Source organism: Lates calcarifer, linkage group LG16_LG22, assembly GCF_001640805.2.
Source record: "Lates calcarifer isolate ASB-BC8 linkage group LG16_LG22, TLL_Latcal_v3, whole genome shotgun sequence".
NCBI lineage: Eukaryota > Metazoa > Chordata > Actinopteri > Centropomidae > Lates > Lates calcarifer.
Genome location: NC_066848.1, coordinates 6,059,572 through 6,084,819, shown reverse-complemented (window position 1 = coordinate 6,084,819; position 25,248 = coordinate 6,059,572). Strand labels below are relative to the sequence as shown.

Sequence of the window (25,248 nt, the reverse complement as noted above, 5' to 3'; positions counted from 1 at the left end):
GTTTTTATGATCATGTTTATGCTCTCCCAGAGCATTACATTCCCTTTGAACTTTATGAGCATCAGAGTCTAGTTTTCATGAAGAGACATGATTGTTTTTTGCATCTGTTGCATCAGTTTGTTTTCTATAGAACAAGTCTGCCTTTGATTATGCCTATCTTGTCACTTTCTGGATGCCTTTAGTGACCCACATGTCTGACCTCTGATTGAAAAAAACCCTGTTTGCTCTGTTGTAAAATCTTCAAAAAATGTGCTTGTGACCCTTTTGTGGACAGAAAGCTGTACAAGCCCACTATGCTTTCTTCTTCGAACACTAACACACAGATGGCTTATTTGATGATTTTTCTTTTGACAAGATGTCAGTATGTCTTTTTATTATTCAAAGGTTTGAGATTTAAACTGGAAACCCGCAGTAACTTGTTTCTACACCACTAAAGCTGCTTCTCTCTTCTCTCTCATAAGTGCAGACTCGATGTCTGACATTGTCATCATATTGATGATATTTATATCATCAAGAAGCTAATCTGTAATGTACGAGTCCCCAGACAGCTACAAAGGTTGCAGACTCCTATCCCAATCTTGATTCCTTGGATTTTAACATGTTATGGCATTTGCGCTAATCTTACTGACTATACTACATTGTCCATAGACATGAAGCTGCACAGATCTACTTCATCTCTGCAGTATTTGTATTCAGCCCGAGTGTTGTGTCTGTCCTCAGGATACAGAGGTCAGAAAGGAGAACGAGGCCAGCTTGGTCTGGGGTTACCAGGAGATCCAGGACCCATGGGGCCACCAGGTAAGAACACCACACTGGACATCCTAGTTACAGCACTTAATTTAATGTTACTTATGTGTTTTGAAGCATGTGGTCAAATTGAGACTTGAGCAAACAAAGCACAAGAAAGGAAGGCAACCAGCAAGGACTGTTCCAAGAAAACAGTGCTCTGCGCCCTCTCTTTCCATTGGAGACTTTTTCATTAAAACATTGAATTAATGCTGCTTTAAATCTTGATTTTAAGAATTTTGACAAAATTCAATGTTTGAAAATAGCATTTACATGAATAATGCAAATATATTGTTTTACTACCACCTTTCCACACAACAACCACCAGCAACAGACCAGTAAAACATAAAGTACAGTACTTGTTGCAGAATGTCCAGCCACTGCATTGTCAGTGCTGCTTCCTCCGCATCGGCTGCTGTTTATCAGTTTTTCTTAACTGTCCACTGAAAGGAGGAAAGTGTAGTGTATGTCACTGTGATATCAGAGAACTGGGGTTGTGTCACACCTCAAACCTGAAATTATATTTCAGCCATCATTTGATATCTCAGCATGTTGGAGATAAACACAGCTCCCAGATTGCACTATGTTTTCTAAAACTCTAAAACGCTGCTGTGACATAAATGGAACCAATAGAGGAGAAAATGCTGCAGTGAGGGAGCATTGATGCCAATTCTGTAAAGTAGAGGCCCAGCTTGGTGCTCTCTTGACACAAGTTTCACTGAACACAACCAGAGATGTCAGCCTGTCCCATGGTTCTGTGAATTAAAAAATAACTCCCTGTACCCTGATGGAACAATTTATCATTGAACCTAAAGTCACTTATCCTGTCTTTGTATGTGCATAATGAATGGGTAGGGCAAAGAGATTTTGGCTGTAGCTTCTCTAAAGCAGACAAATCCCAGATGGTGAAAGACATCTTCTCTAAGGCTGCACAGAGATAGGAGGCACCCTCAGCACAACTGGTGGGGTTAGACTTCATCTGTAGTCACATCCTGGGCCTCTGTTCTAAGTTATCCCTTTGCACTTAAATTTACATGTCCCTGTACAGTGGAAGATTATTTCTACCAACCAAAATTTCTGTCACTTGGCCATCATAATGAGGGACAGCTTGTACTCTTTGACATCCACAAAGAGCACATTCCCCCTGGACCACCTACTGGTTCATGGAGATGGCAATGCATGAGAAAGTCAAAGCGAACCTGGCAGGCTTCAACTTCAGTGGTGTTGGTTCACATGAGGACATTACAGCACAGGAGAAAAGGCTAAAGAAAACTATTATCAATTTCAAGTTATTTATGTGAAAGTGTCCACAATGTCCATTTGCTGTCTTTGCCCTGACCTCTTTGTAACACACTGATGGACTTTGATGGTAATTACACCTGATAGTGCTGTTGCTAAGTCATGCCCACCTGTGGTGCATTTGTTCTGTGCTGTAGCTAATTAGCAGGGTTAAGTTAGCAGCTGTAAGTAGCCACCTAATTTTGCTGCCTGAACACTGATTTAACAAATTGGAGGAAAAAAAAGACTTTTGATTTTGTGCACCTGTCCGCTGATGGCAACAGTACAAACCACTACAGTGCTGTGGGCAGTTTTTGTGTGAGCAGTTAAGCAGGAGATGGATGTGGCAGTGAGGAAAAGGGCAGGTTGTGTTTTCAGAGGGAGGGAAATGACAAGGCAATGCCTGTGATTCTTTTTGTATGAACTGCAGAAGAGGCAGGGCTCCCTCGAGCTGTGACTACTGTAATGGACACTCCTGTGGCTGGGCTGCAGTGGAGTGAAGGGTTTTTTTATTGACTTACAGAGATGTGTTGGAAAGAAAATGAGAGTGTTACTTGTGTTTGTGTTTGTGTTTGTACTGTATGTGAGAGACAAGGAGCCAATGTGGACTGCTTCTCCACCTCTACAAGCAGTTGCTAAGTAACATGAGATACTAATGCCTGCCATGATGACCTCACCATATTAGAGAGTGAGGAAATGTATTTTCTCTGTCCGCCATTGTCATTACAGTGAAATTAAATAATTCATTAGGGGTAAATGAGATATCCAGGTTTGGAGGAGAAAAAAAACATACTCTTAGAAATGATTGTTGGTGTCACAGTGAAACACATTATGAGTTGCTGTTGAAGTTAAGCCATCTTGAGGGAAAATTATAATGTTATGGAAATGATAATGAGAATGACAATTTAGGGCAGGCAACATGACTGGAATTAATTTCACCATATAATGATTAAAATACTCTGAGTAATACATTATTAGCATCTATTGATGTTCACTGCCATAAACTGTGATGTTACGCACACTACAATAACTTCACTAACATATTTTGTTGTAAACAATATGTTGTAAAATATTAAGACTATGTATGATGATTATTTTCACTATAGATTAATCTGATTATATTTCTTAATCATTTACTTTATGAAATGTGAAAAGATGCACAGTACTGGTATTGAGAGCCCATGGGGAAAATCTGACCAACAGTCCAAAATTCAAAGTTATTCAAATTAAAATGGCGTAAAACACAGAAAAGGAGCAAATCTTCACATTTTAGAAGATGGAAGCAGATTTTCAGAAATGTTGATTAATTCTCTGTTGATCAACTAAATAGTTATGATCATATCATTTCAATACAATTCCACCTGAAAGTTGATGAATAGTGGCATTTAATTATTGCTCAGCCACTTTTTGACAAGTAATTTTCAGTAGAACCTATGGCCTGGTACTGATGTCAGTATTTGGAAGTTTAATAAATGTAGATAGCAGTACACAGTCAGCAGGACATTTTATAGTGTAAAAATCCACTTGAGTGTTTTCTATGTTTTTAAATTACTCGCTCCTAGTTTTGCAGTTCTGTACTACAATGTCTTGTTACTTGTATACACAAATACCAATATAATAAGCTGATATTGTATAGTATATCAGCCTCATTTATTGGTCTAGCTTAAGTGGAAAAATCTGTGATGTGAAGTATACCATAGCCTTTTGGATTTAAACCAGTCATGTATAACTATATACTTTTGTCACACTTCTGTGTTATCAACTTTACTAAGAACACCAGTGCTGCATGCAGCCTTTCACAACTGTCATTTCTAATTCTGCATAGCCAATCTGTATGGACAGTGTATGTGTGTATGTGTGAGGAAATGTGTGCCTGTGCCAAACCACAGTTTGGAGCTTTATCACTAATGGAAAGCTCTGCTGAACGATGATAATGTGCAGTTCAGCACAAGAATTAATAATGTCTAATTCTCTGTCAAGGCCCTCCTGGGTTTGCTACTCAGGGCCCTCCTGGCTCTCCAGGGCCCCGTGGACCTCCTGGGACATGTGACCCCAGTGATTGTCTCCTTCAGTCCTGATGAACCCAGCAGAGTGGTCTGGGCCAGTTGGAAGATGAACGTCCAGCTCTGAGCTCAGTGCAGCCTCACTGTATCTGACAGCTTCCACAGCTCTGGTTTATCACAACTCACAACTGACCTCTTTTGTTCACTTTACAATAACATTTGGATGCAGTCTGGGGTTTTGTTTTTCTGGGATTGCTCTTGGGTTCGTTCTGAATGCAATGGAAAACTGTTGAGTTTTTTTTTTTTTCTTCTTTTTTCCAATGCTGCCCTTTTAAGTTATTTCTTGTTTTCACAACCCCTACTGTGATATAATGCATTCCTTGTCAACTCTCATTATGTCTTTCAAGACCATGAAATGACTTTGTTTTGTCAAGTTCAGTTCTGTCTGAAAACATGATCTTAATTATTTGTTTGCCTCCTTAATGGGCATGCCTATGCACTCTTCTGTTCTTATTCAGATAAGCCAATGTGCTGGCAGAAGGTACATCTCCTGTGTATGTGTGTGCCTGTGCGTGTGTGTGTGTGTGTGTGTGTGTGTCTCTGTGAGAGAGAGGGAGAGAGACAGAGCGAAAAAGAGATTAACTGAATGAATATACTTGTTTTATGTGTAGGTGTGAGAAAATAACAGATTTTTTAAAACTCCTTATGCAACCAAAGTGCAGCAGATGCGTCTAATATGGAATTTATTTATTTTCAGTGTGTTTTAAAGAATGTATTTAACAGATGGTAACTAATATTTGTAGTAAATGTAGCATGGGATATCCAGTAATATTATTACCATTAGGTGGATTAATACATTAATGAGATATATTGTTTTTAAAAATGATCACTCATGACACATTTGCATTTTCAGTGATAATCATTTTTTAGATTAATCTGCAGTATAATGATTGATAAAGATGTTTTCCCATTTTCTGTAGGTTATGTGTCAGCACTGAGCACTCATCAGCGAGGTTTGAGGTTATAGTTGTAGCCTAGTTGTAACCTACAACTCTAACCGTTTGTCTGAAACTATTTAAGGCATAGTAGATATTTCCACATGCAAAGAATGTATTTTTAAAATTTACGTTTAAAGAGTATCATGTGACCTCACATGCATTCACCTTTACTGTTGATTTTCTCTGTAAATAAGTTGAATGAGTGGTTGTGTTTTTTTTTCCCTTCTCTTTTTTCCTGTCTAATGGGGCTTATGATGGGACCTGACAGTACAATTACAGTACATAAGCATAAGCTTGTAATGACACATTAAGGTTCTCAGTTATGTTATCAATCACACATCATTGCAGGTGTTGATGTCTTCTTGCGTCTAAGATGATTATTAACGTATATTGTTTACATAGTGTTGTGTATGATGATTCCTCTGGTTTATTTGTATATTTTTGATTTTCAGCCACACAAAAGAAATCGGACTACTACACTACAACTTCAGACTTCTTATTTTGGTGAACCACTATACTCATAAATGTACTTGAACTTTTTGTTGTTAGTTTTAACAATATCATAGTCTACATCCTGGTTTTTCTCTCACTGACCATCACTGTGTGTCACAATGTACCGCTGTGTTTTGGGGTGTCTTAAGACTGGAGTTTTGATTTATTTATTTGCTGTAACAGGTTTCAGGTTCTCAACTATCAACTTTCAGAAGGTTTTGAGTCAACTTTACTTAAACAGGCCTTATGATATACCTTATCCACAAACTCACAAATGTCCAATTTTTACTGAGCGTAATCACTGAAAATTTGATTTAAATTACTACCCTGTTTGAAGATTTTAAAGAAATGCACAATTTGTTCATTTAAAAATTAACCTAAATTCACACTAAGCTACAAAGTTTTATATAACAAAAATATAATTAGTCTGAAATGTATATTACTTTCCTCATGCTTTCATTTCAAGTGCTGTTTAATGAAAGTTTGACTCAAAGGCTTTAAATTTACTTTTGAGTGTCCTGCTGTGATTAATGTTTGAAAAGTTCTGTGGGTGTATCTAAAATTTTGTTTCAGTTCTATCTGTATTTCATCCTTTAAGATCTTTTTGACACTTTTTCTTTTAACTTCATGTCTCACATCATAGAAAGTCATCGTGCTTCTCTTACACATGTAAATTATAACTCATGTCTTATTCTGAAGCTGCAGAGCATTTATTTTATATTTCTCTCAGTATGCCTGCTTTGTTTTATCTGTGTTACATTTTATCTGTATGAGAGGGTCTAATTTTAGATGGGTATTGAATCAAATGTGCGCCACTGACTTCATTTGTGAGTTGAAAGAGCCCCCTGCTGGATGTGTATTTATTTTGTCATTGCTTGTAATGTGAATGGAAAACAGTCTTTGGTTGGGTTATAGGCTTCATAAAATCCCTTCCTTCTATTGGCCTCTGTCCTTTCATCACACTAATTTTCATATTCAGCTTAATGGGTTCCCCTTGGAGACAATAACACCGACCTTGACCATATTTAAATGAGGCAGCATCAGCAGACTAATGTGACCCGAACTTTTTAGTGCACTGATGAGAGACCAACTCTCTGCGTATATTGAATTTAGCTGGAATTGATATTAATGTGCACTAGTTTGTGACGTCAATTTAGCTAAACAGTATGATAACCAGAAAGAACTAAAAAAATTGCTCTTGATGTCACAGCCCACTTCACTAGCAATTTGGTGCCAGCCATTTCACATTGCTCCAAGTTAAAATCCATTTATTCTAAGTGGAAAGTGTCAGATGAAAGCAAACTGTAAGGACAGAGGTTGAAGCATCCTTCAAATGAAATGCTATTTTACATCTAAAGATAAAACAATAACATCACTTTTATACATTAGCATCTTTCATTACTGCTTTTTGTTTTTCAAGTAATGTAACCCGATCCTGTTGCCACATATCTAATCTAATCTTGTAAATAAGCTTGTAATGAGGGCGAATATGGATCAGCCTCTCAGCATGGTCCTTCGGATTAAAAATGTCTGCCTGCTGCTCTCACTGTAACTCACCTCTGCTCCTTCATAAGCTCATGTTGTGCTGAGTGACTTTAATGTGTGTTTTTTAAAAGTCTTGGTTTCGTTGAATATCTACCTCAGTCTTGGTTTACCACATGTCTACATCATTAGCTATTTTGGAAAAAAACAAAAAAAACAAAAAACAAAATCACAACACTAACTGTTGCCTTTCACTGAAAAAGCAATTGAAACCTCGTGTGTACATAAAAACAGATCTGTTGCAGTTCTGGATGTTGAGTTTCAGTCAGTGTACTGATAAAGAGCAGGGACAGTGATGTTCCTGTTGTGGAGGGTGTGAATGTGGTTACCAGGTATCAGAGGTTATATTTTACACTTTTCTTTGCAACATCTTTTATCTACACTGATTAATGACACCTGCCTTACATGTGTGCAATAAATGTTATTCAGTGCTTTATTTCTTGTGTTCTCTTGTATTTTCTGCACTAACATGGCTTAGGTTACAGATCTTTCATTACTGTTTCCTATCAGATAATGTTTGAATATTTAGTTTGTGTTAACAGTAATATCCCACAACCAAAGTTGTTTTGTTCTGCCAAATAGTTGAGACTCCTTAAAATAGAGTTAATTAATAAAAAATACAGAAATGTGAATAAAACCTCTTTTTAATCAAACATATTAAACATCTGTGATATTTTTGAGTTCCCATGTTCATTCTTGGCCTTGGAAACAGCCTTTCAAATAAAGAATCTCACTGTAAGGTCCATTTAGTAGCTGTTCTGGAGCTTTTGATCATATCACTTTGCTGATGAACAATCATAGATGTCCAGAAGAAGTCCTTAAAATGCTCAGTGAAGATGAAAATTTTATTACATTTGCATTTCCATAACAACTAGGCAATTTCCATCTGCTGACGAGGATCATGTGATATGATAGAAAGGTGCAGAAAAGCTGCTAGATGTTTTGTCTGCAACAATATTTTTGTTTTTATTTTAGGTGAACAGTTCTTGAAAAAAACATTGATTTTGCATTTCCTGTTATTTGTCACAGAAAATATCATCACAGAATGATATAAGTTTATAGAATAAAGTAAACACTGCTTGTGTTGTTTTCTTTATTTCTTAAATTAATGAGGGTTTCCCTCATTCCTAAAATATATTATGCAAAGCTGCACTCTGTTGTCATTCTGTACAATGAGACAAAATCTTACATCATGTTGTTTTGTAGGAAATATAATTAACCAACCACAATTCAAACATTTTTTTTTTTTTTTTTACAGATTTACAACATAAACTGAAGTCAGTGTGACTTGATGACATTTTCATCCTCTCTCCTTTTTATTTTGAACTGCTGGGCTTACTTACAGACTTACAAAAAATATACTAAAAAAGAAGGATTCAGCAGTGTATCTTTGGTACATTCGCACATACAGAACAAAATAATTGAAAAAAATGCACTTTAATCAAACAAAATCTTTATCCTGATTTGCTTTGGGTAATTATTTGAAATGTTCTGTGAGAAAGTGGAGTTGTTTTTATGTGAGAAAGCAGTAAATGAGAACAGGAAAAGAAAGGTTTGAGGAGAGTGGGATAAACAAACATTTCTGGTCATTTCATCTCAGAAATGTGAACACACTGACCTGAATAAATCAAAATATCTCTCAGGTAGAAAAACACATCAGAATGGGCTAGATTTTTGCAGCACATAAAAACAACGTTTTGAGTTTGTTTTTTTTTTAGTGCTGGCTCCTTCTGATGGAGAAGTGGCTGGCACAAAACATGCTCACAAGACTAGAGGTTAATGGATCGAAGGCACCACACCAACCGCAGCCCGAGGGAAGAAAAGTGTGAAAAATGTTGTGTGCTCAGGAGAGATAATCCAACAGTCTTTCTGTCTCTGCCAGAGTGGCTCTTAGTTCCCTGCAGGTCCCTTCACATCCAGAGACTGGTGGGCGGCCCCTGCCTGGAGGTTGCAAGCTGATGGGTCACAGTAACCATTAGGACCGGCTGGACCAGGAGGCCCAGGCACACCAGGCTGTCCAGAAACGCCGGGAGGTCCCCTCTGCCCATCACGACCATCTCGACCGTAGCCAGGTTTGCCAGGCTCACCTGTGATCACACAATTCATTTTAGAATGCCAGTTACTAGATTTAAGATTGTTTCATATTTTTCCAAGTAAATTTAATGCAACAGTCACTTGCCCTTATATCATTCTTCCTGTCCATATATATATATATATATATATGCAGAGTTAAAAAATTACTCACCAGGAAGTCCAGGAGGTCCTGGCTGACCTTTAGGTCCTCGTACAGTGGGCCCTCTGGAGCCTCGGTCTCCCATTTCACCTGTAAAATGACAACGACAAACATGCTGTTGTTCCCTGTGATCTCCAGTAATTATTCTCTCACATCATCCTAAGCAGTGACACCTGCCAGTAATTTTTTTTTACCTTTAGGTCCTTTCACTCCAATAAGTCCTGGTGGCCCTTTGAGTCCTGGAAGGCCTCTTGATCCAGCCTGTCCAGGGAAGCCATTGTCTCCTGGAGGCCCAGGAGGTCCCGGAGGTCCAGGTTTTCCAGGTAAACCAGCTACACCAGACTCTGGCCTCCTTAAACTAGCTGCTAACTGGGCCAGCTGTTCTGTTGGAGCACAGCAGAAGGAAGATGATGAACTCGATGAGCCAACAGATGCAAAAAGGCCAAAAGCACATTGAATGTTTCTAAACATTTGTACCTGATGGTTATCAAGGGAATTTTTTAAGACGTAACACTTTGTAATAAATCATGCTGAAGCATAAAAGGCTCATTTCTGAGCCCAAAGCAACTCTTGTAGACAAGATGGTCCAACAGCCCTTGTACTCGAGTTCAGAGTGAAGCAGAGGGAGGTGAAACTGTGGTCACGATACCCCTCAAGCTCCCCCTGTTTTTCAACCTTCTTCCATAAAACCTCAGTAAATTGAGCAGAAAGGAGATAATACTCTTTATTTCAAGCAATCAGCGACAGAAAATGTATGTTCATGGTGCAAAGGATCTAATATTAATCTCCTGTGGCTCCTTGCTGCATGGTACTTTGAACTTAAGATTTCAGTTTTCCGGCTGCTGATGAAAATTCATGCAGCAGCTGCTCAACTGCTCTTTTTTTTTTTTTTTTTTTTTTTAAGGTTTCCTTTCCAGGCAGACTCTTTGCTTGGAGCGGAGGAGTGCAGGTCTGCTGGAGGTGAAATTAATTTTTCAGCACATCGGGTATAAAAAAGTCATGAGTGTAGGAGATGAGTTGTGAGGACGCGAGAGCAAAAGAATGAAGAGAACAGGGGTTGCAACTTCAGTGAAACATTTCTAAAGCATGGAGAGGGAATTTTTCATCCATCAAATAAACACAGACTGAAGCTTATTTCATGTTTTGGTTATGAGACCTTTCCTTTTTGAACTTCAGAGTTTTCAGCAACCGCCCAGATCAATGAGACACCAGAGGGGTGGCTCTATGTGTGGTTGTGTAATGAGGCATTCTGGGAAAGATTAAAGTCAGGAAATGAGGCACAAAGAAATGATAACCGGGGTCAAAGACCTATCTTTCTTACCTTGCATGACTCGCATGCAAACTTGTTTGATGTGCTGATCACTTGGCTCTTTACCCTGGAAAGAAAAAGATGACTTAATAGATTTTATTACAGTGTCTAAAACATTTATGTTAAGACTCTGCAGTACCGTTATCAAGTAAAAATAGCACACCTCCTTTTTTTTACAGACTTCTTGTCACTGCAGTTGTAATATTACTTGGTTCTCTTTTGACAGAGAAACTCTTAAAACATGGTTAATAAGCTCAAAGTGCACTGGGGTGAAGCTAAAAATGTGCGAGGGTTTCCTGTAACATTTTACCAATCTCAATGGGGAAACTTTCTTTATGTATTTATTTATTTATTTATTTTTGATTGCCTCCTCTACAGGGATTTCAGCATGCCATTGAGCCTGGATCAAGTGGGGATTCAATTCCTATACCTTAGGTGGGTGCAAAATTTTGTAATTAATTTTTTCTACCTAAGTATTTTTTCAAATATGTTCTGTGGACTTTAAGGGGAAAGAACTCCCCGATTCTTGAGAAATCTTCTTGAGAATTGGCTATAATTCTTAGTATTAGATGACAATGTGGATTTGTGAATTTGTTTGTGAAAAGTCAAACATGAGGCGATACTGGTACAGGTCAAGCCATCATCACAGCCTCTGAGTAACCCCCCCAACTATCACTCCTCAGATTAAAGACCATTTCCATGACATGATTGCATTGTTTTTGCTGACTTACAGGGGGTAAATCTAAGGACTAAATCAGTATGTGATATTTTCTCTTAGCACCTTCAGACACAGAGTGATACCTCCTCAGTGCAGGACTGAACACAGCAGGAAGTCCTTCCTGCCAGAAGCCATCAGGCTTTTTAATATCCAATAATCACCAGACATACAGTCTGTTCTCTGTAACTATTAAAATGGTGCAATATTTTGTTTATTCTTCACAAGTGCAATATCTTGTATGGCTTTTGGAACATGTTGGCACACATGCAATCGCTTATATGGCTCCTCTCACACGTGTAATATTCTGTATATTTTGTATGGCTCTTGTTTTTTTTTCTTCTTGGTTTTCACTTGTCCCTTTTAATTTAAATTCAATTTATATTTGGTCTTGGTCTTGGTTGGCGTGCTGCTGCTGTAACAAAGCAATTTCCTGTCAAGGATCAATAAAGTACTATTCTATTCTTAGACCTACCGCAGGTCCCTGGGACCCTCTGACTCCAGGTGGACCCCTGTTACCCTGCATGCCACGGGGTCCAGGTGAGCCAGGTGGCCCCTCAATGCCAGGCTGGCCTCGACTTCCCTCAGGACCTCTTTTGCCAGTCTCGCCAGGGTTACCACCCTTGACAGAAAATAAGCCACCAGACCAGATAAAGTATTACAAAACTGTAGAACTTTCTCAATGGTTTGACACCACAGGAAAATACTGAGATAGCAGGTTAAAATAATCTGTTTGAACTTACATCTCCTTTAGGTCCGGGTTCTCCTGGTTCACCCTATGACACCATTGATAAAACACAAAGAATAGAAACAGGACAGTTGTACTCTGGTGAGATTCTATTCTCTTCAATGAATAGAATTATTTTATAGTTAAAAAGAGCTGAATGAACAGTGCTGGTTTTGCAACTTACAGCATCCCCTTTGTCGCCAGGGTTTCCTTCATCACCTTGTACTCCCTAAGAAAAAAATATGTTCTGTAAATGATTTACACAAAGCCACTCACTTGTTGTTTCAATAATTTACTACTCAGACACAATCACAGTATCAGGATTTCATACCTGCTCTCCTTTGGGTCCTGCCTCTCCACGATCTCCCTGTAATAAACAAAGCAAAGGTATGGTCATTAGTGTTCAGCCAGAATATTCTGTTTGTCCACACTAGAGGGAGCTAATCAGCTGTTTGTTGTTGAACATCAATCTCTCTCCTACTGTTCAAGACAATAGCTCTAAATCTGAGCAGGTCTCTGAAAGAGTGGGAGTGTGGTGTTTTCTTACACGCTCTCCCTTAGCCCCAGGAAGGCCAGGAGGACCAGGGAGACCAGGAAGGCCAGGGTCGCCTTTGGGTCCCTGTAACAAATAACATGCACACTTGATGAGCAGAAACATCCAAGCAGGGTTACATAAAATATGCTGAGATCTACAGCAGCCTTTAAAAGACAAACCAATGAACTTAAGCTATTACATATAGCACAACACCTGTTAACGTTGCTGAAAGTGTCGTGTACTAGAGTACATCCACATATTGTGCTCATAAAAAGCTTAGCATTGCTACTTATTCTCCTGGGCATGTTTGTGTGTGCTATTCCCTCTTTGATCACTGACTGACTGTCTGAGGAATGCCAGGAGAACAGAGGGCTCATTCAGTCTGGTGCTTACTAGTCTCCCCTTACTGTGAAAATAGACCTCATGTGAGATCCAGGCTCAGTCTATTCTCTGAGACATTCCAGTGAAAACAACAGCCAGGACTATGCACTCTGAGGCTTCCTTCCTTTTCAGCTTCTTTTATTCAGAGTATCAAAATGCCAGAGGTATTTTGTTTTCTCTAGAGGTTTTTCTTTATATTGCTACTAGTGTTTGTTGAATGTACACTGGCTGCTAAGGTTTTTATAAGGCCTTTACTGCTCAAATAAAAGTTAATCAGTTAAAATCTTAAGTTAATGAAATTATGCACATGCTTGTAACTTACCCTGGCACCTGGCTTTCCAGGTGGACCTACAGGGCCTTGCTGTCCTATATCTCCCTGTTGAGAAGGAAAAATGATAAGGAAATAAAGGGTTTGTCTGAGTTAAAAGTTAAAATATGAACAAATGAAAGACAATAGAAATTCAGCAGAGAAAAAAAATACTCACAGGTTCACCAATGGGTCCAGCAGGTCCCACCTCTCCCTGTTCTCCACGCTCACCCTGTGGGGTGACAGTAAAATAACACAGTGACACAACAGAGGTGACACAGATGAGGACAGCTTTTAAACATATACTGCTCATACTCACTGCTTTGCCAGCAGGTCCCATTGTTCCAGGCAGACCTGGTTGACCGGCATCTCCCTGCACAGAACCAAGAAAAATGCCTCTCAGATTTTGACAGTTTAAGAAAAAAATAAATATTGAATGAATGCAAGATACAACTGAAAATATTTAATAATTCATCAAGCAAATAACCTTTGGCCCGCTTAAGCCTTTTGGTCCAGGTGCACCAGGCAAACCCTAAAAACACAGAACATGTTTGAGGAGATGGAACAGCAGCAAGCAGAGCAACAAAGGAGAAATATTTCTAACAGCAAGTGTTATTCTAATTCACCTCTCTGTAAGAAAGACTGGAACATAAAGGAGGCAGGCTTAGTGGATAAAAATTATATTTGTAAGAGCTTTTGACCCAAATTAAGCTTAAGTTGATAAAAAGTGTTCTTTGTATTTAAATTGGGTGATGACTTTTACACCTACAAATCTTTCTTATTGTTGCCACTATCAGGGTGGCGATGTTTGCCAAGTGATTCTCATTAGTGCCTTTTATTAGACTAATCTTAGGTTAGAGGGCTGGAAAAAACTTTGCTCTCACATTTAAGCCTGAGGAATACAGTGCTCACTGTCTCACAGCACAGTCTGCTGTGCTGTATGTGTTTGATATCGCAGTGGGATAGGATTCAATAGTATTTGCTTGAAATGTCAAGGTACAAAAGATAGGTCAACTTTACTTTATATTACAAAATAGAGATCCAAAAACATTCCTCTGACTTGCTGCTGTACAGATACATGACATGAGTACGGTGCTGCAGCATGTATGAGCTATGGTTCTTTGGAGTTTGCTTCTTGGGAGTTTACTCAGGTGCATCCAATCAGAGTCAGCCTTGACAGTTTGGGGTTAAAGGTCATACTCACAGGAAGCCCCTGAAGTCCAACCTCTCCAGGAACTCCTGGCTTCCCAATGGCTCCCTGCAGGGAAACAGACAGTGAGAAAACTGAGGCTGATCCTCCTCCTCACAACAAAATAGCCAAGCCTACACTTTACAATAAAAAAATTGTATTTTTATAAAATGAATCACTACAATTGATGCTCTACCTTTGCTCCCGGCATCCCAGGAATACCCTCGCGACCATCTACACCTGGTAAGCCCTGGTGATAAAAAGGGACAGAATAAAATAAGTTGTCTGTGCAAAAAGTCTCTGAAAATTAGGTTTATTTGTCATTATTGATCAGACACTCACAGCCTCTCCCTTGGGACCTGGCACGCCTGTGATTCCTCTTGATCCTTGCACACCCTGAACAACATAGCAAAAATACAGTTAGTCCATTTATAGCAATAGCTGTAAAAAACATGTCCATGATGATGATGAGGTGTGTCTACTGACCGTGTCACCCTTAGGCCCAAGCTCACCCATCACACCCCTCTGGCCTCGGTCCCCCTGAAATAATGCATTTAATCATATATGACTTCTATGAACTACATTTGCTTTAAAAATAAATGTATTTATATTGTGGTACAAACTTACAGTAGCTCCTCCAACACCCTGGGGACCTGGATCTCCATCAGGACCTCGAGCTCCCTGCCAGGGAACAGTGTTAGTATTGGTATTATAATCTGTTTAAAGGATTTTATAATAAGAGATGACAGTAAATGGAATTCACGCTGAATTTGCAGGTAATTCAGGAGGAATCTGACGTACATGAAGGGTACCATGGGTATATAAGTCAGAACCATGCTCACCATCTCTCCCTTGGGGCCCATCATTCCCATGGCTCCCCGAATTCCCTGAGGGCCCTGAAAAAATAAACAGATCCAACAGGTACTTCAGTGAGCAGAAAAAAAGAGAACCTGATACTGCAAACAACAAACTACAAATAACTGAACTATTAAATACAGTATCTAACCGTTGGTCCTTGGGATCCAACCTCTCCGGGAGCTCCCTGGTCTCCCTCCTCACCCTGAGCGAAGAAAAATAGCATAGAGTCAATCAGATGAAACACTGAACAGCAAATTTAACTACACCATGAGAGCCAAAACCATATAAAACATGATGCAACTGGCATCCCAACGGTGCGTAGGCTGCTCCTATCAGCTGTGTGTTAATTAGAAAATGAGGCCGCCATTCTGAGACGTGTTTAATGTTCACTTCTTAATGGATTGCAGATGATTTAACTCCAAATTACTGTTTTCCTACTTTGCAAATTATAAATAATTTATCTGCTGACTCTGCAGTAGACCTGAGGAGGCATATCCATTAAGGATAAAAGCTCAGGTCTGAGGCTGTGCACATTTTCTATTGTTAATAAAGGCCTCTTTTAATTGTGTGAATTAGAACTGGCTATTAAACAATACAAAGCTCATAATCAAATATTACACAACACACAGAAATGAATGTGATGAAACAGGTCAGCAGTTGTTTACATCATAGAGCAAGAGAGAAATGATATTATTGTCTTAATTCTGCTTGATTGTCTGATGCTTAAACAAATCAGAGTTCATCTTCCTCTAATGGAGACAATGCTTTAGGTCTCCAAAAAGGCAAAGATGAAAGCCTGAGTCAGCCAGACTGCTGAAAAATCTGTGATTATTGTTATAGATTTTTAAGTGAAAGAAAAATCAGTGATATTATAATATGTAACTACTGGCGCATATCATTGTCTCTGTTTATTTCAAATACAAAGTGAAGTACTGCATGTTTTTGTATCTAACTGGGCCAAACAATACAACCACCTTTCAAATACATTTTATATTTCAATATTCTTCCTCAATATTGTAAAATGATGCACTTTCACAACCCAGCATAACATCTGGTTATTGTATTGTTAACTGTAAACATCTTTATATTTGGGAATATTGTGAGTAGAAACAGGAAAAAGGCTCCTCAAATGAAGCTGAAAAAGAAAATCATTCTCAGGGACGGAGCGCAGACTGACAGTAAATCATATCCTGGCACGGGGTGATAAAGAGAGATAGGCCCAGACTCATTTCCATTTATATAGTGAACAGACACATTACAGGGAGAGGGTAGTTGTGCTTGAACATCATTTCAAATAAATCATCCTCTGTGCGTTACAAGGAGTCAGAGGCATTACACACAGGCATGTATCACTTCCTCTTGAAATAGAGCAGTACAAATAATACTTGTCTCAAAGGATGCTAGGAATCACTTTTTCACATTTAAGTCATGGATATTTTTTGTCTGACATGGAACATTGTGACGTGTGTGACAGTCATGGAGGGAAATTCAGGTTTATGTGTGTATAAATTCACTTTGTTGATAAAAGGAATGTTTATAACATAAAGGATTTTTCCCTAAACAGAACATATTTTTACCTTGTGTCCTTGTTTCCCAGGTTCTCCTGCTTCACCTTTTACACCTTTGTGGCCCTGGAAACATATAGAGCACCAATTAAACACACATATGGGCACACTAACATGATTTTAGTGAGACACAAAACACTTCAACCCTGCTACTCACCTTCATGCCAGGAAGACCAGGATGTCCAGAGGCCCCAGGTGGACAAGAGTTTGGACACTAAACAACAACATAAAAGTTAGAACATATTCCCGACATTTTATGCAAGAAAATCTCATCCATAATCTCCAGAAAATAAAGCTTTACCAGGTCAGCACTGCCTAGCATTCCAGTTGCACCCTGAAATTGTAAGTAAGCACAAGTTAACACTTATTACAAGCCATCAACATCATAGTGGCTCTAAGGAGCCTGTAAATTGCTTAAGAAAGTACAACAGAGTGCAGCAGTGGAATCACTAACAAGGCCACATTAATTTCATGCTTGCATCATGTTCCTTCCCTTGTGAAATATAGAGTCAAATGTAATCACTAGCAAATGTTGTGAGATGTCAAATGAAGCTATGGCACTTACTCTGGGCCCTGTTGGTCCACGAGGTCCCTGTGGCCCTCTCACACCCATGGCCCCCTGTGGAAAGAGACATAAAATGTGTAAAAAAAAAAAAAAAAAATCAATTCAATATCAGGCATCCTGCCACAGAAAAAAATATATTACAAAAGCATAACAATAAGCCTAAACTATTCATTTGGTACCAGTTTACAATGTGATTTTCACTGTAAAACACCCATTATTGTCTCTGAGCAAGATAACTGTTGATGCAGATTTTTATACCATCAGAGTTCTGATGCTTGATATTGGTTTACTTATTACATTTGCTTTTTTCAATTCTAGTTACAGGTGATGGTGATTTAAATGTCTGAGACACACTGATATTTATTAGTATACATGGTGAAATGTGCCAAACCCAGATTATAACTGTAACTGTATGTTCATAATAACTGGTATGAAATTCAATGTAAGCTGATACTGACAACTGTAGCCAAAGGGCAATTGAAATACCCATAAAAATGACTCTTGAGGCAGTTTATTCAGATGAAATTCTGAATATTTCATATTTGATGTTGATTTTCTCATTTTAAATCAATTTTTCAGTTTTCTTAGAATGAATCCACTCCATTTTGTCATCCTATGTGTGTTTGTGTACAAATGTCATAGATTTGTGAGGGTTCAGGAGCAGCACTTCTTTCAGTTTACTGACACTACAGTATGTAGTTCTGTACAGATACCACCACCTCACTGCTCATGCAGATAGTATTTGATGCTGTGGTGCATTTTCTAGTCTGAAATCCTAATTTAAACCCACTAACAGTCTATTTTTCTATTTCTACTCACAGGTGGTCCAACTTTTCCCACTTCACCCAGAAGTCCTCCAGGCCCAGGTGGTCCCTGCACAAAGTCACATTTCAGGTATTGTGCATTAACACAACTTTGATATAGACTACCACAATTTAATATGAACTGTGGCACTGACTGTGTACCATAAATAAATGACTTACGGGGGGTCCATCTGGCCCAACACCCTATGGAGAGACATATACAGTACTCAGTGTGATATATATAAGTTGGTGTAAACAAGATAAGAGAGACTTACAAAATAAGACACAGACAATGTCTAGATCATATAATCCCCAGACTTTTGTGGTTGATCTAATCCTTCTCCTGACAGGTTTATGCTACTCACAGCTGCCCCACGAGGTCCAGGTTGTCCAGGTTCACCCTGTAAGATGAAGATAGATTAATTAGATACATAGACACATGGCGAAACAAACACTGTGTTCACGTAAAATGAGCTGTGCGAGCCTGCAGACAGTCCGAGTTAACATTCCTCCAGCTCATCACATGACTGAGCCGAACACATTTGACCTGGCAATGTTTAGCCTAATGAGGACCGATGTTGGGGCTTCATTCCCCACGGAGATTACACACAAGACTTGCAGGATTAAGTCTCATTTGTCATGAGGAATTGGTTCATGCACTGCAGCTCTCGCTGCCACACCAAAAGACTAGACAGCAGCTTGGCACCATTTCCCTGACAGTCTCCAAAGCAGGAAAGAAAAGGCTCATTAGTCACTCACCTTCTGTCCGGGGGGACCATCGGGCCCAGGATCTCCAATAGGGCCGGTCAAACCCTGCAGAGAGGAGACATCGGGCTTAACTAATACATCATAACAAAGCTTAGAGTACTTCAGTGTATATTTGAAAAACCAATGTACATACTACCTCAGCTGCCAATACCTTTTCTCCTCTGTCAATATTTCTGAAGTCAGCATCAGATCTCCATATATTACATCATAACACAATCATACTCCAGTGGGAGGAGTCCTATGTATTCATAAGTGGGATTAACTTTACTATAACCACCCCATTTAAAGTGTTTCAGCTTATACTGTACTGCTGCTTCATGTTCTTCAGTCACGCTGAAATCAAAGCTCTGTCTCACATTTCATGACGTCCACAACTTAACAGACATGCAGAAAAAGTCAGGACCGGGGCAGAGGGCAAAACTCTCTGACTGCTGACCAAGCAGAGAGCAGCATTCCTCTGACTCATTTCAAACAAGCCCCATTGAAAGAAATCATTCCACACTGTTTTGAGGATTCTCAACAGGAGATACCAACAGAGGCCAGCCAACAAAGCTGCCATTGTTTCCAGGATCCTGGTAGACATACTGAGGTGCATAAAACAAATACATTTTTATAACATCACATTCTGAATGAGTGTTGAAATAAATGGATACTTAATATACCTAAAGCTTTAAGGTGGTCTAAATTCACCTACAGCCCCACTTTGTCATCCCAGTATTATGTTAGGATGTTTTCTTAACCCTCCTTTAAACTCTGAGAGGAGCCAGTTAATTACACTCAGCTCCTGGTTTGCCCTCTTTAAAAAGGAAATTTGAATTTGTTCATCCTGTTTAATAAATTCCTCACATTTTCTCCAGTATCCCCTTCTGAATCAGAAATTTCATTGGTCACCCAAGACTAATAAGAACGCAGCCTATATGGTGGGAGGACCACACTTTGTATTTCCACCCCCCTCGCAGGCTTAAGGCTTCATTGTGGCCAGCAATGAAGCAAACACCAAACACATAAAATATAAAACACAGAGCACTCACATCGTTTCCAGGAATTCCAGGTAATCCCGTAGAGCCGGGTTTACCTGCATCTCCATCAGGTCCCTAAAGACAAAGGTTCCACATACACATGAGTCAGGGAAATGCACCACAATGAAAAGCAATGTAATACATCATTTTATTTTTTTATTAAATGCTATAATTACAGGAGGGCCATCTGCACCATCTGCTCCTCTTTCCCCCTGCAACAAAAGAGATTCAGGGCTTTAAGAAGTGCAGAATTTACAAAGTATTTGGCTCATTATACAGACAGTGTTACAGAACAGAGCACACTCACAGCAATGCCATCAATTCCTGGGACACCTGCAGGTCCAGGAGGGCCAGGAGTTCCTTCGCTCCTCTAAGTAAAATAATAATAATGTAATAATAAAATATCAGCTTAGATGTCTGAAAACAACCCTAACATTTTTTGTCATTTCCTACATTGACATATTACTACAAAGGCAATATGAAAAAACAAGAACAGGTGCACCAACTTATTGTGTTGCTAGAAGACAAGGGTGTCTCTTGGATACACTGAAAGAGCTTACAGCCTGTAGATGTGATTTCTCCTGCAATAATGTGTCAGCAATAGATGGCACTTTGCAGAAGGAAAAGTTTAAAAAGGAAACACCTGACAAAAAGTTACACACCATACTTTTCTTTAGGACAGATGTCCAATAAATTTACAAAATAAAAGAACCCCAGCAGCTCCCCACAGTTGTAAATGGATCTTGTTATTTAGCACAGAAAACAGGAGGACACTCACCTGCACCTCTGTCACATCAGTCTATAGAGACAAACAGAGAGAGAAGAGAGAGAGAAACATAAGTCTTACTTGAGTGGAGCAAATAAGGACAAGCTGCAGGAGCAGCACCAGAAGTAGCCCTCTATCGCTGGGGGCCCGAGCCATGATCTCCCCGTGGGCAGGAAAGGTTAAAAGCTGTAGTCCTTTCTCTGGGAATTGCTGGGCTGGAGGAGCCCCCGACAAAACAACCTAACTGAATCCCCTCCAGCTATCTAGACCGTCCACGGCCGCGTAGCCATCAGGGGCTCATGTTTATTCATACTGTGCTTGGTTACAGGAAGAAGATTGGAGGGTTTGCAGAGGGGACACTGCGGGGAGGGGCCACATCGCAGACACCACCAATAGGCAGAATCAGCGGGTTATTTAACTCTGCTACGACCCCAGAATTATTTTATTTCACGTGTATTTTAGTTGTGACAAATTTAAGTTTGCACTTTAATCATTAAAAATCACTAATGAGGACCATTATGGTACAAGTGGAGGAAAATGCAGCTACCAGCTGTACTTTTACGCGCACAATTCGAATGCTGCTTGATTTTATTTCCCACTTCATTACCGGCAACTTTGGCTCCTCCTAAACCAGCATTTAATCTTTTTAACTGATGGCCCGACACCACAAACTGCAGACACAGACTGTAGTTTATTATGTTTCATTCTTACCGATGTCCTGGCTGGGAGGTCATAACAAGCTTCAGTCCTGGCTCGCGTCACATCGCAGTGAATCAGCATTGACTGGAGTTCAAACTTTATAGAGCCAAAAAAAAAAAAAAAAAAAAAATACATAAGAACAATATCACCATAACACTGTCGCGCCTTAATCCTGGAAAAAGTGTATGTTAAAGCTCCACAATTCTGTAGCCTATCTTCTCCCAAGAGCAAGAGGTTGTTTGTAGCGATTAAACCTCAGAGTGCATTTTTTGCAGCATACAAGAAAAGCAGAAAACAGGATGTGTGTGCACAGTAAATTAGTTAGGGTCTGGAACTCATTATCAAAACATTACTATGGGCCACAAAAGCTTATAGTCCCAGGAGTAATAATGTGGTCATGCCATGATGTGGCAGCCTACTGCAGGATGATGGTTTAGCCTGTGCACAGCTCGTATTCTTCACCACAACCTGCAACAAATTCCACATATTTGTCAGTGAAGCCTGAATGGAGAGACAGCAGGTTTTAACTACTGGACAATGCTACAGACAAACCAAACAGGGTGGTGAGAAAATACAGGGACTCCAAAACTTCTGCGTGTCAAGGACTCCCTGAAGATAACCTAGCGTCTGCTTAAAGTTATTCATAGTTTTCAAGCAAAATAAGTAAATACGTTTTTAAAATAATGATATATAATTAACTCGGTCCAATATGCCAATGAGGAAATATTTCACACTGGTAAATGCTCTAACAATTCGTCATCATTTTTGAGCTCATTTTACATTTTTCATGCAGTCTAAACCTTAAATAAACTGAACGTACAGGCATCACTTACATTTAGACAAGAGGTCTAAATGTTTCTATTGGTAATGTAATGGGAAAACACAACATTAAGTTCCTGCTTTATTGCTTAGATGAACCTTAGTACTGTAAACTGTGTTCGCAGGTCTTGTTTTAGTTGTAAAAGCTGTAGTACGTCCTCAAAGAGATAACAGACGTACCGGAACTGCCGTCACTGGGTTGTCTTTGAGTTTTCCTATCAACGTGAACCCATCCAGACTGGCTTTTTGTCGCAGTGGTATGCTCTGAGAACCGATCATGACACAGTCCACAAAAAGGGTAACAGATCTCCTGCTGACGTCCAGCAGGACTCTGTGCCATTGATCATTGAAAAGGAAAGTCAGGGCCCTGAAAACAACAGTCTGCCTCTGTCTCCCAGTGTCCAGCGATGTGAAGGTAAACTCCAGAGACTTAGACTCCCCGTTGAGTCTGACAGCCAACTGCTCGTTGCCATTCACGTCCTGCATTTGCCAGATATTCCAGTTTTTATTTATGGTGCTGGCACTCATGCGAAGCACAGCCACAAATGCAAACTCCTCCGGCAGTCCCAGGGGATAAGCTGATCTGAAACACAGAGGATGGACTATTATGAAAATCAGTATTCCAACAAGGATTTATTGAACGTTAATTGTATCATGTGCTATTGTCACAAAAAAACTTATATTATTCAAGGCGGTCATAAACCATATATTTCATCATATACAATGTCATATTTGTGTTGTTTCGTTGCATTACAGAAGGGATATGACATGCGCATACAAAACCAGTCTTTGATATTCAGGACCATGGACAGGGTAAATGGCGTTGTACCAGCTCAACCACAGGGTGTCACTCTTCACTCACACAACTCCATTTTAACGCCCTGCAGCTTACCGTGTGTTGATTCTGAAGTTGAACGCTGGGCCTATTTGATATGCAACATGCTGAGGAGATGATCCAGTAACCTTTTTAACAGTGCCCCTTCTCGCCAGCTCAGCAATGTGGAACTGGGACATAATATAAAATCCTATGGGTGCAGGGACAGAAGAATGGTTAAATAGAAAATAATCTCAGAGGCCTTGCAATAATCCCTCAGGATCTTGAGTTGATCCCTCTCAGTCTAGGATTTATTTATTAATGTATTTATTTTATTATGCTCTTAATGTACTTCCAAACACTGAGACAAAGTGTCATACTGTACACTATATAGAACAATTTTCCTGGCAAAAATAGATTAGTTTTTCTAATTTCACTTTAAGCATATTCATATTTAAGCATCTGTATTATATTCTAAATTGTTCTGTAATATTCTACATAAGATTAGCATTTTATAGTTTTTCATATGCGCAGGGTAAATGTCAAGTGAATAAAAAAAACAAACTATGCTTTGAGTTTTTGTGAATCCACCTGGGAAACGATCCTCCCCAATGCTTATCTGAGGGCACATAGACTGCTGCTCCATATGAATACCAACTTGAGATGAAAATCGCACAGCTGCAAGATGGAAAAAGAAAACAGCCCGTTAGTAGTCACAGAGAGAGAGAGAGAGAGAGTGTGTGTGTGTGTGTTGCAAGGAGGGAATAAAAGCTCAGTGTTTGGAAAGCTGCACCACTGCCTTGAATAAATATTAGACTATCTCTCACTGTTTGAGGTTTCCTCTTTAACACTTAAGCTCAAGATTTGCCTGCTCTTGCACATCTGGACAGGAAGTTAAAGGTCTATATCAAATTTGAATATATGGTTCATATATAGCAGATTCTTAACACTGTTAAAATGCATGACCCAGGGTTGATAGTGTAATACCATACTTTGATGTTTTGCCAGAGTTGTATTCATCAATGTATTTTGCTCAAGTATTACCATCAAGTGCACAGCTGAATCTACATACAGACACACACCTGGACTCCCTAACCCAGCAATGTTGGTGCTGGTACACAAACCCACACAGCGTGCATGTCATAAAATATTGATGACCAGCAGTGTGTACAGACTGAAGACAAAATAATCCAAACCTCTTCATGGAAAAGACATAATGCAGTTATGTAATAAGTGAGTTCTACTGATGCATGTCAATTAGAAGATTTTGTCAGCTATAAAAGCAAACATGAAACAGCTAGCAAAGCTCCATAGACCTCCTTGCCTATGTATGAGTAAAAAAAAAGATAAACTGCACAATTATTCAATGTCAAGAAGAGCATATGCCACAACAGATGCCACACAAAGAAAGACTGCTTAAACAAAGAGGAACAGCAGTCACAAGGACAAATTAACCAGTAGGGATATGATTCACATGTAGAGTATATTTATGGTTGACACTTACTGATAAATGGCATGCAAATGAACATGACTCACTTTCGCAACAATGCATTGCACTGGTAATTTTTTACTTCAACACTGACATTTTTCTACTTCAATTAAATGTTCACATTATTTTGTCTTGCTTTCTCACTGTTATCTCACTGCTAAAAACTACTTACTCTGAGAATGGAGTCCTGTACAAAGATACTGTGGGATCACATAGCAGCAGCACAATGAGTACAGAAGGATATTTCTGGAAAGCAAAGATTGTACATCTTAATACGCATTACAACTGAGTAACTGTAATCATTTGCATGGTACTGGTAAGTTACACATCACATTATGTGTACAGTCACTATTAAAGTCAGTTATTTACCTTTTGACTCCACCCATTTCATAGCTCGACGTGGAAATGAAAAAACACCTGCTGCTGGATGTTTCTTCAGATTGGCTTCCAGGAGAGACCCCGTATAGCTGCTCCCTCAGCAGGAATGAAGAACTTCAGGTCACACTGAGGGGTCTCTTATAGGCTTGACTGTTGTCATTTGGGGGAGTGAGTCAACAGTCTCCACAGTGTCAACTCTACATTCCACTG

At 39.3% G+C, this 25,248-nt stretch overlaps 2 protein-coding genes across 6 annotated transcripts in view; one reads left to right on the top strand and one right to left on the bottom strand.

Annotated features, from left to right (window-relative positions):
• Positions 1-7,535, top strand: part of LOC108894530 (collagen alpha-1(XIX) chain) — a 97,892-nt gene extending 90,357 nt beyond the window's left edge. For all 4 annotated transcript variants that reach the window (XM_051076461.1, XM_018693199.2, XM_018693200.2 and 1 more), the window contains 2 exons: positions 721-798; positions 4,045-7,535. In XM_051076461.1, coding sequence (XP_050932418.1) covers positions 721-798; positions 4,045-4,142 — 176 coding nt within the window. In that variant the 3' untranslated portion in view covers positions 4,143-7,535. The remainder of the gene's footprint in view (positions 1-720; positions 799-4,044) is intronic.
• Positions 7,536-8,178: 643 nt separating this feature from the next.
• On the bottom strand, positions 8,179-25,169 carry col9a1b (collagen, type IX, alpha 1b). 2 transcript variants are annotated; one of them, XM_018693202.2, is made up of 38 exons: positions 25,030-25,169; positions 24,833-24,906; positions 23,763-23,849; positions 23,250-23,382; positions 22,538-22,940; positions 21,551-21,634; positions 20,852-20,872; positions 20,381-20,443; positions 20,250-20,285; positions 20,086-20,148; positions 19,046-19,099; positions 18,652-18,687; positions 18,467-18,490; positions 18,303-18,356; positions 17,484-17,537; positions 17,220-17,252; positions 17,076-17,132; positions 16,931-16,984; positions 15,502-15,555; positions 15,338-15,391; positions 15,123-15,176; positions 14,982-15,035; positions 14,838-14,891; positions 14,692-14,745; positions 14,511-14,564; positions 13,794-13,838; positions 13,626-13,679; positions 13,485-13,538; positions 13,322-13,375; positions 12,631-12,702; positions 12,415-12,450; positions 12,268-12,312; positions 12,100-12,132; positions 11,832-11,978; positions 10,654-10,708; positions 9,527-9,715; positions 9,345-9,422; positions 8,179-9,186 (listed from the first exon to the last, which is right to left on the bottom strand). In XM_018693202.2, the coding sequence occupies exons 1-38, from the start codon at positions 25,044-25,046 to the stop codon at positions 8,990-8,992; spliced, it is 2,784 nt and encodes a 927-aa protein (XP_018548718.1). In that variant the 5' UTR covers positions 25,047-25,169; the 3' UTR covers positions 8,179-8,989. The 2 variants fall into 2 exon arrangements, with proteins under 2 accessions (XP_018548718.1, XP_018548719.1); XM_018693203.2 differs by lacking the exons at positions 20,852-20,872; positions 21,551-21,634; positions 22,538-22,940; ... (2 more) ...; positions 24,833-24,906; positions 25,030-25,169 and adding an exon at positions 20,921-21,340.
• Between the last annotated feature and the right edge of the window lie 79 nt (positions 25,170-25,248).

What these genes read in the sequence shown, in the direction of transcription:
- col9a1b (XM_018693202.2), bottom strand. An exon ending in TGGGACCTGCTGGCAAAGCA is followed by an intron (nt 13,539 to 13,625) that starts GTGAGTATGAGC and finishes GTCACCCCACAG; the next exon opens with GGTGAGCGTGGAGAACAGGG. An exon ending in AGGACCTCCTGGACTTCCTG is followed by an intron (nt 9,187 to 9,344) that starts GTGAGTAATTTT and finishes GTGTGATCACAG; the next exon opens with GTGAGCCTGGCAAACCTGGC.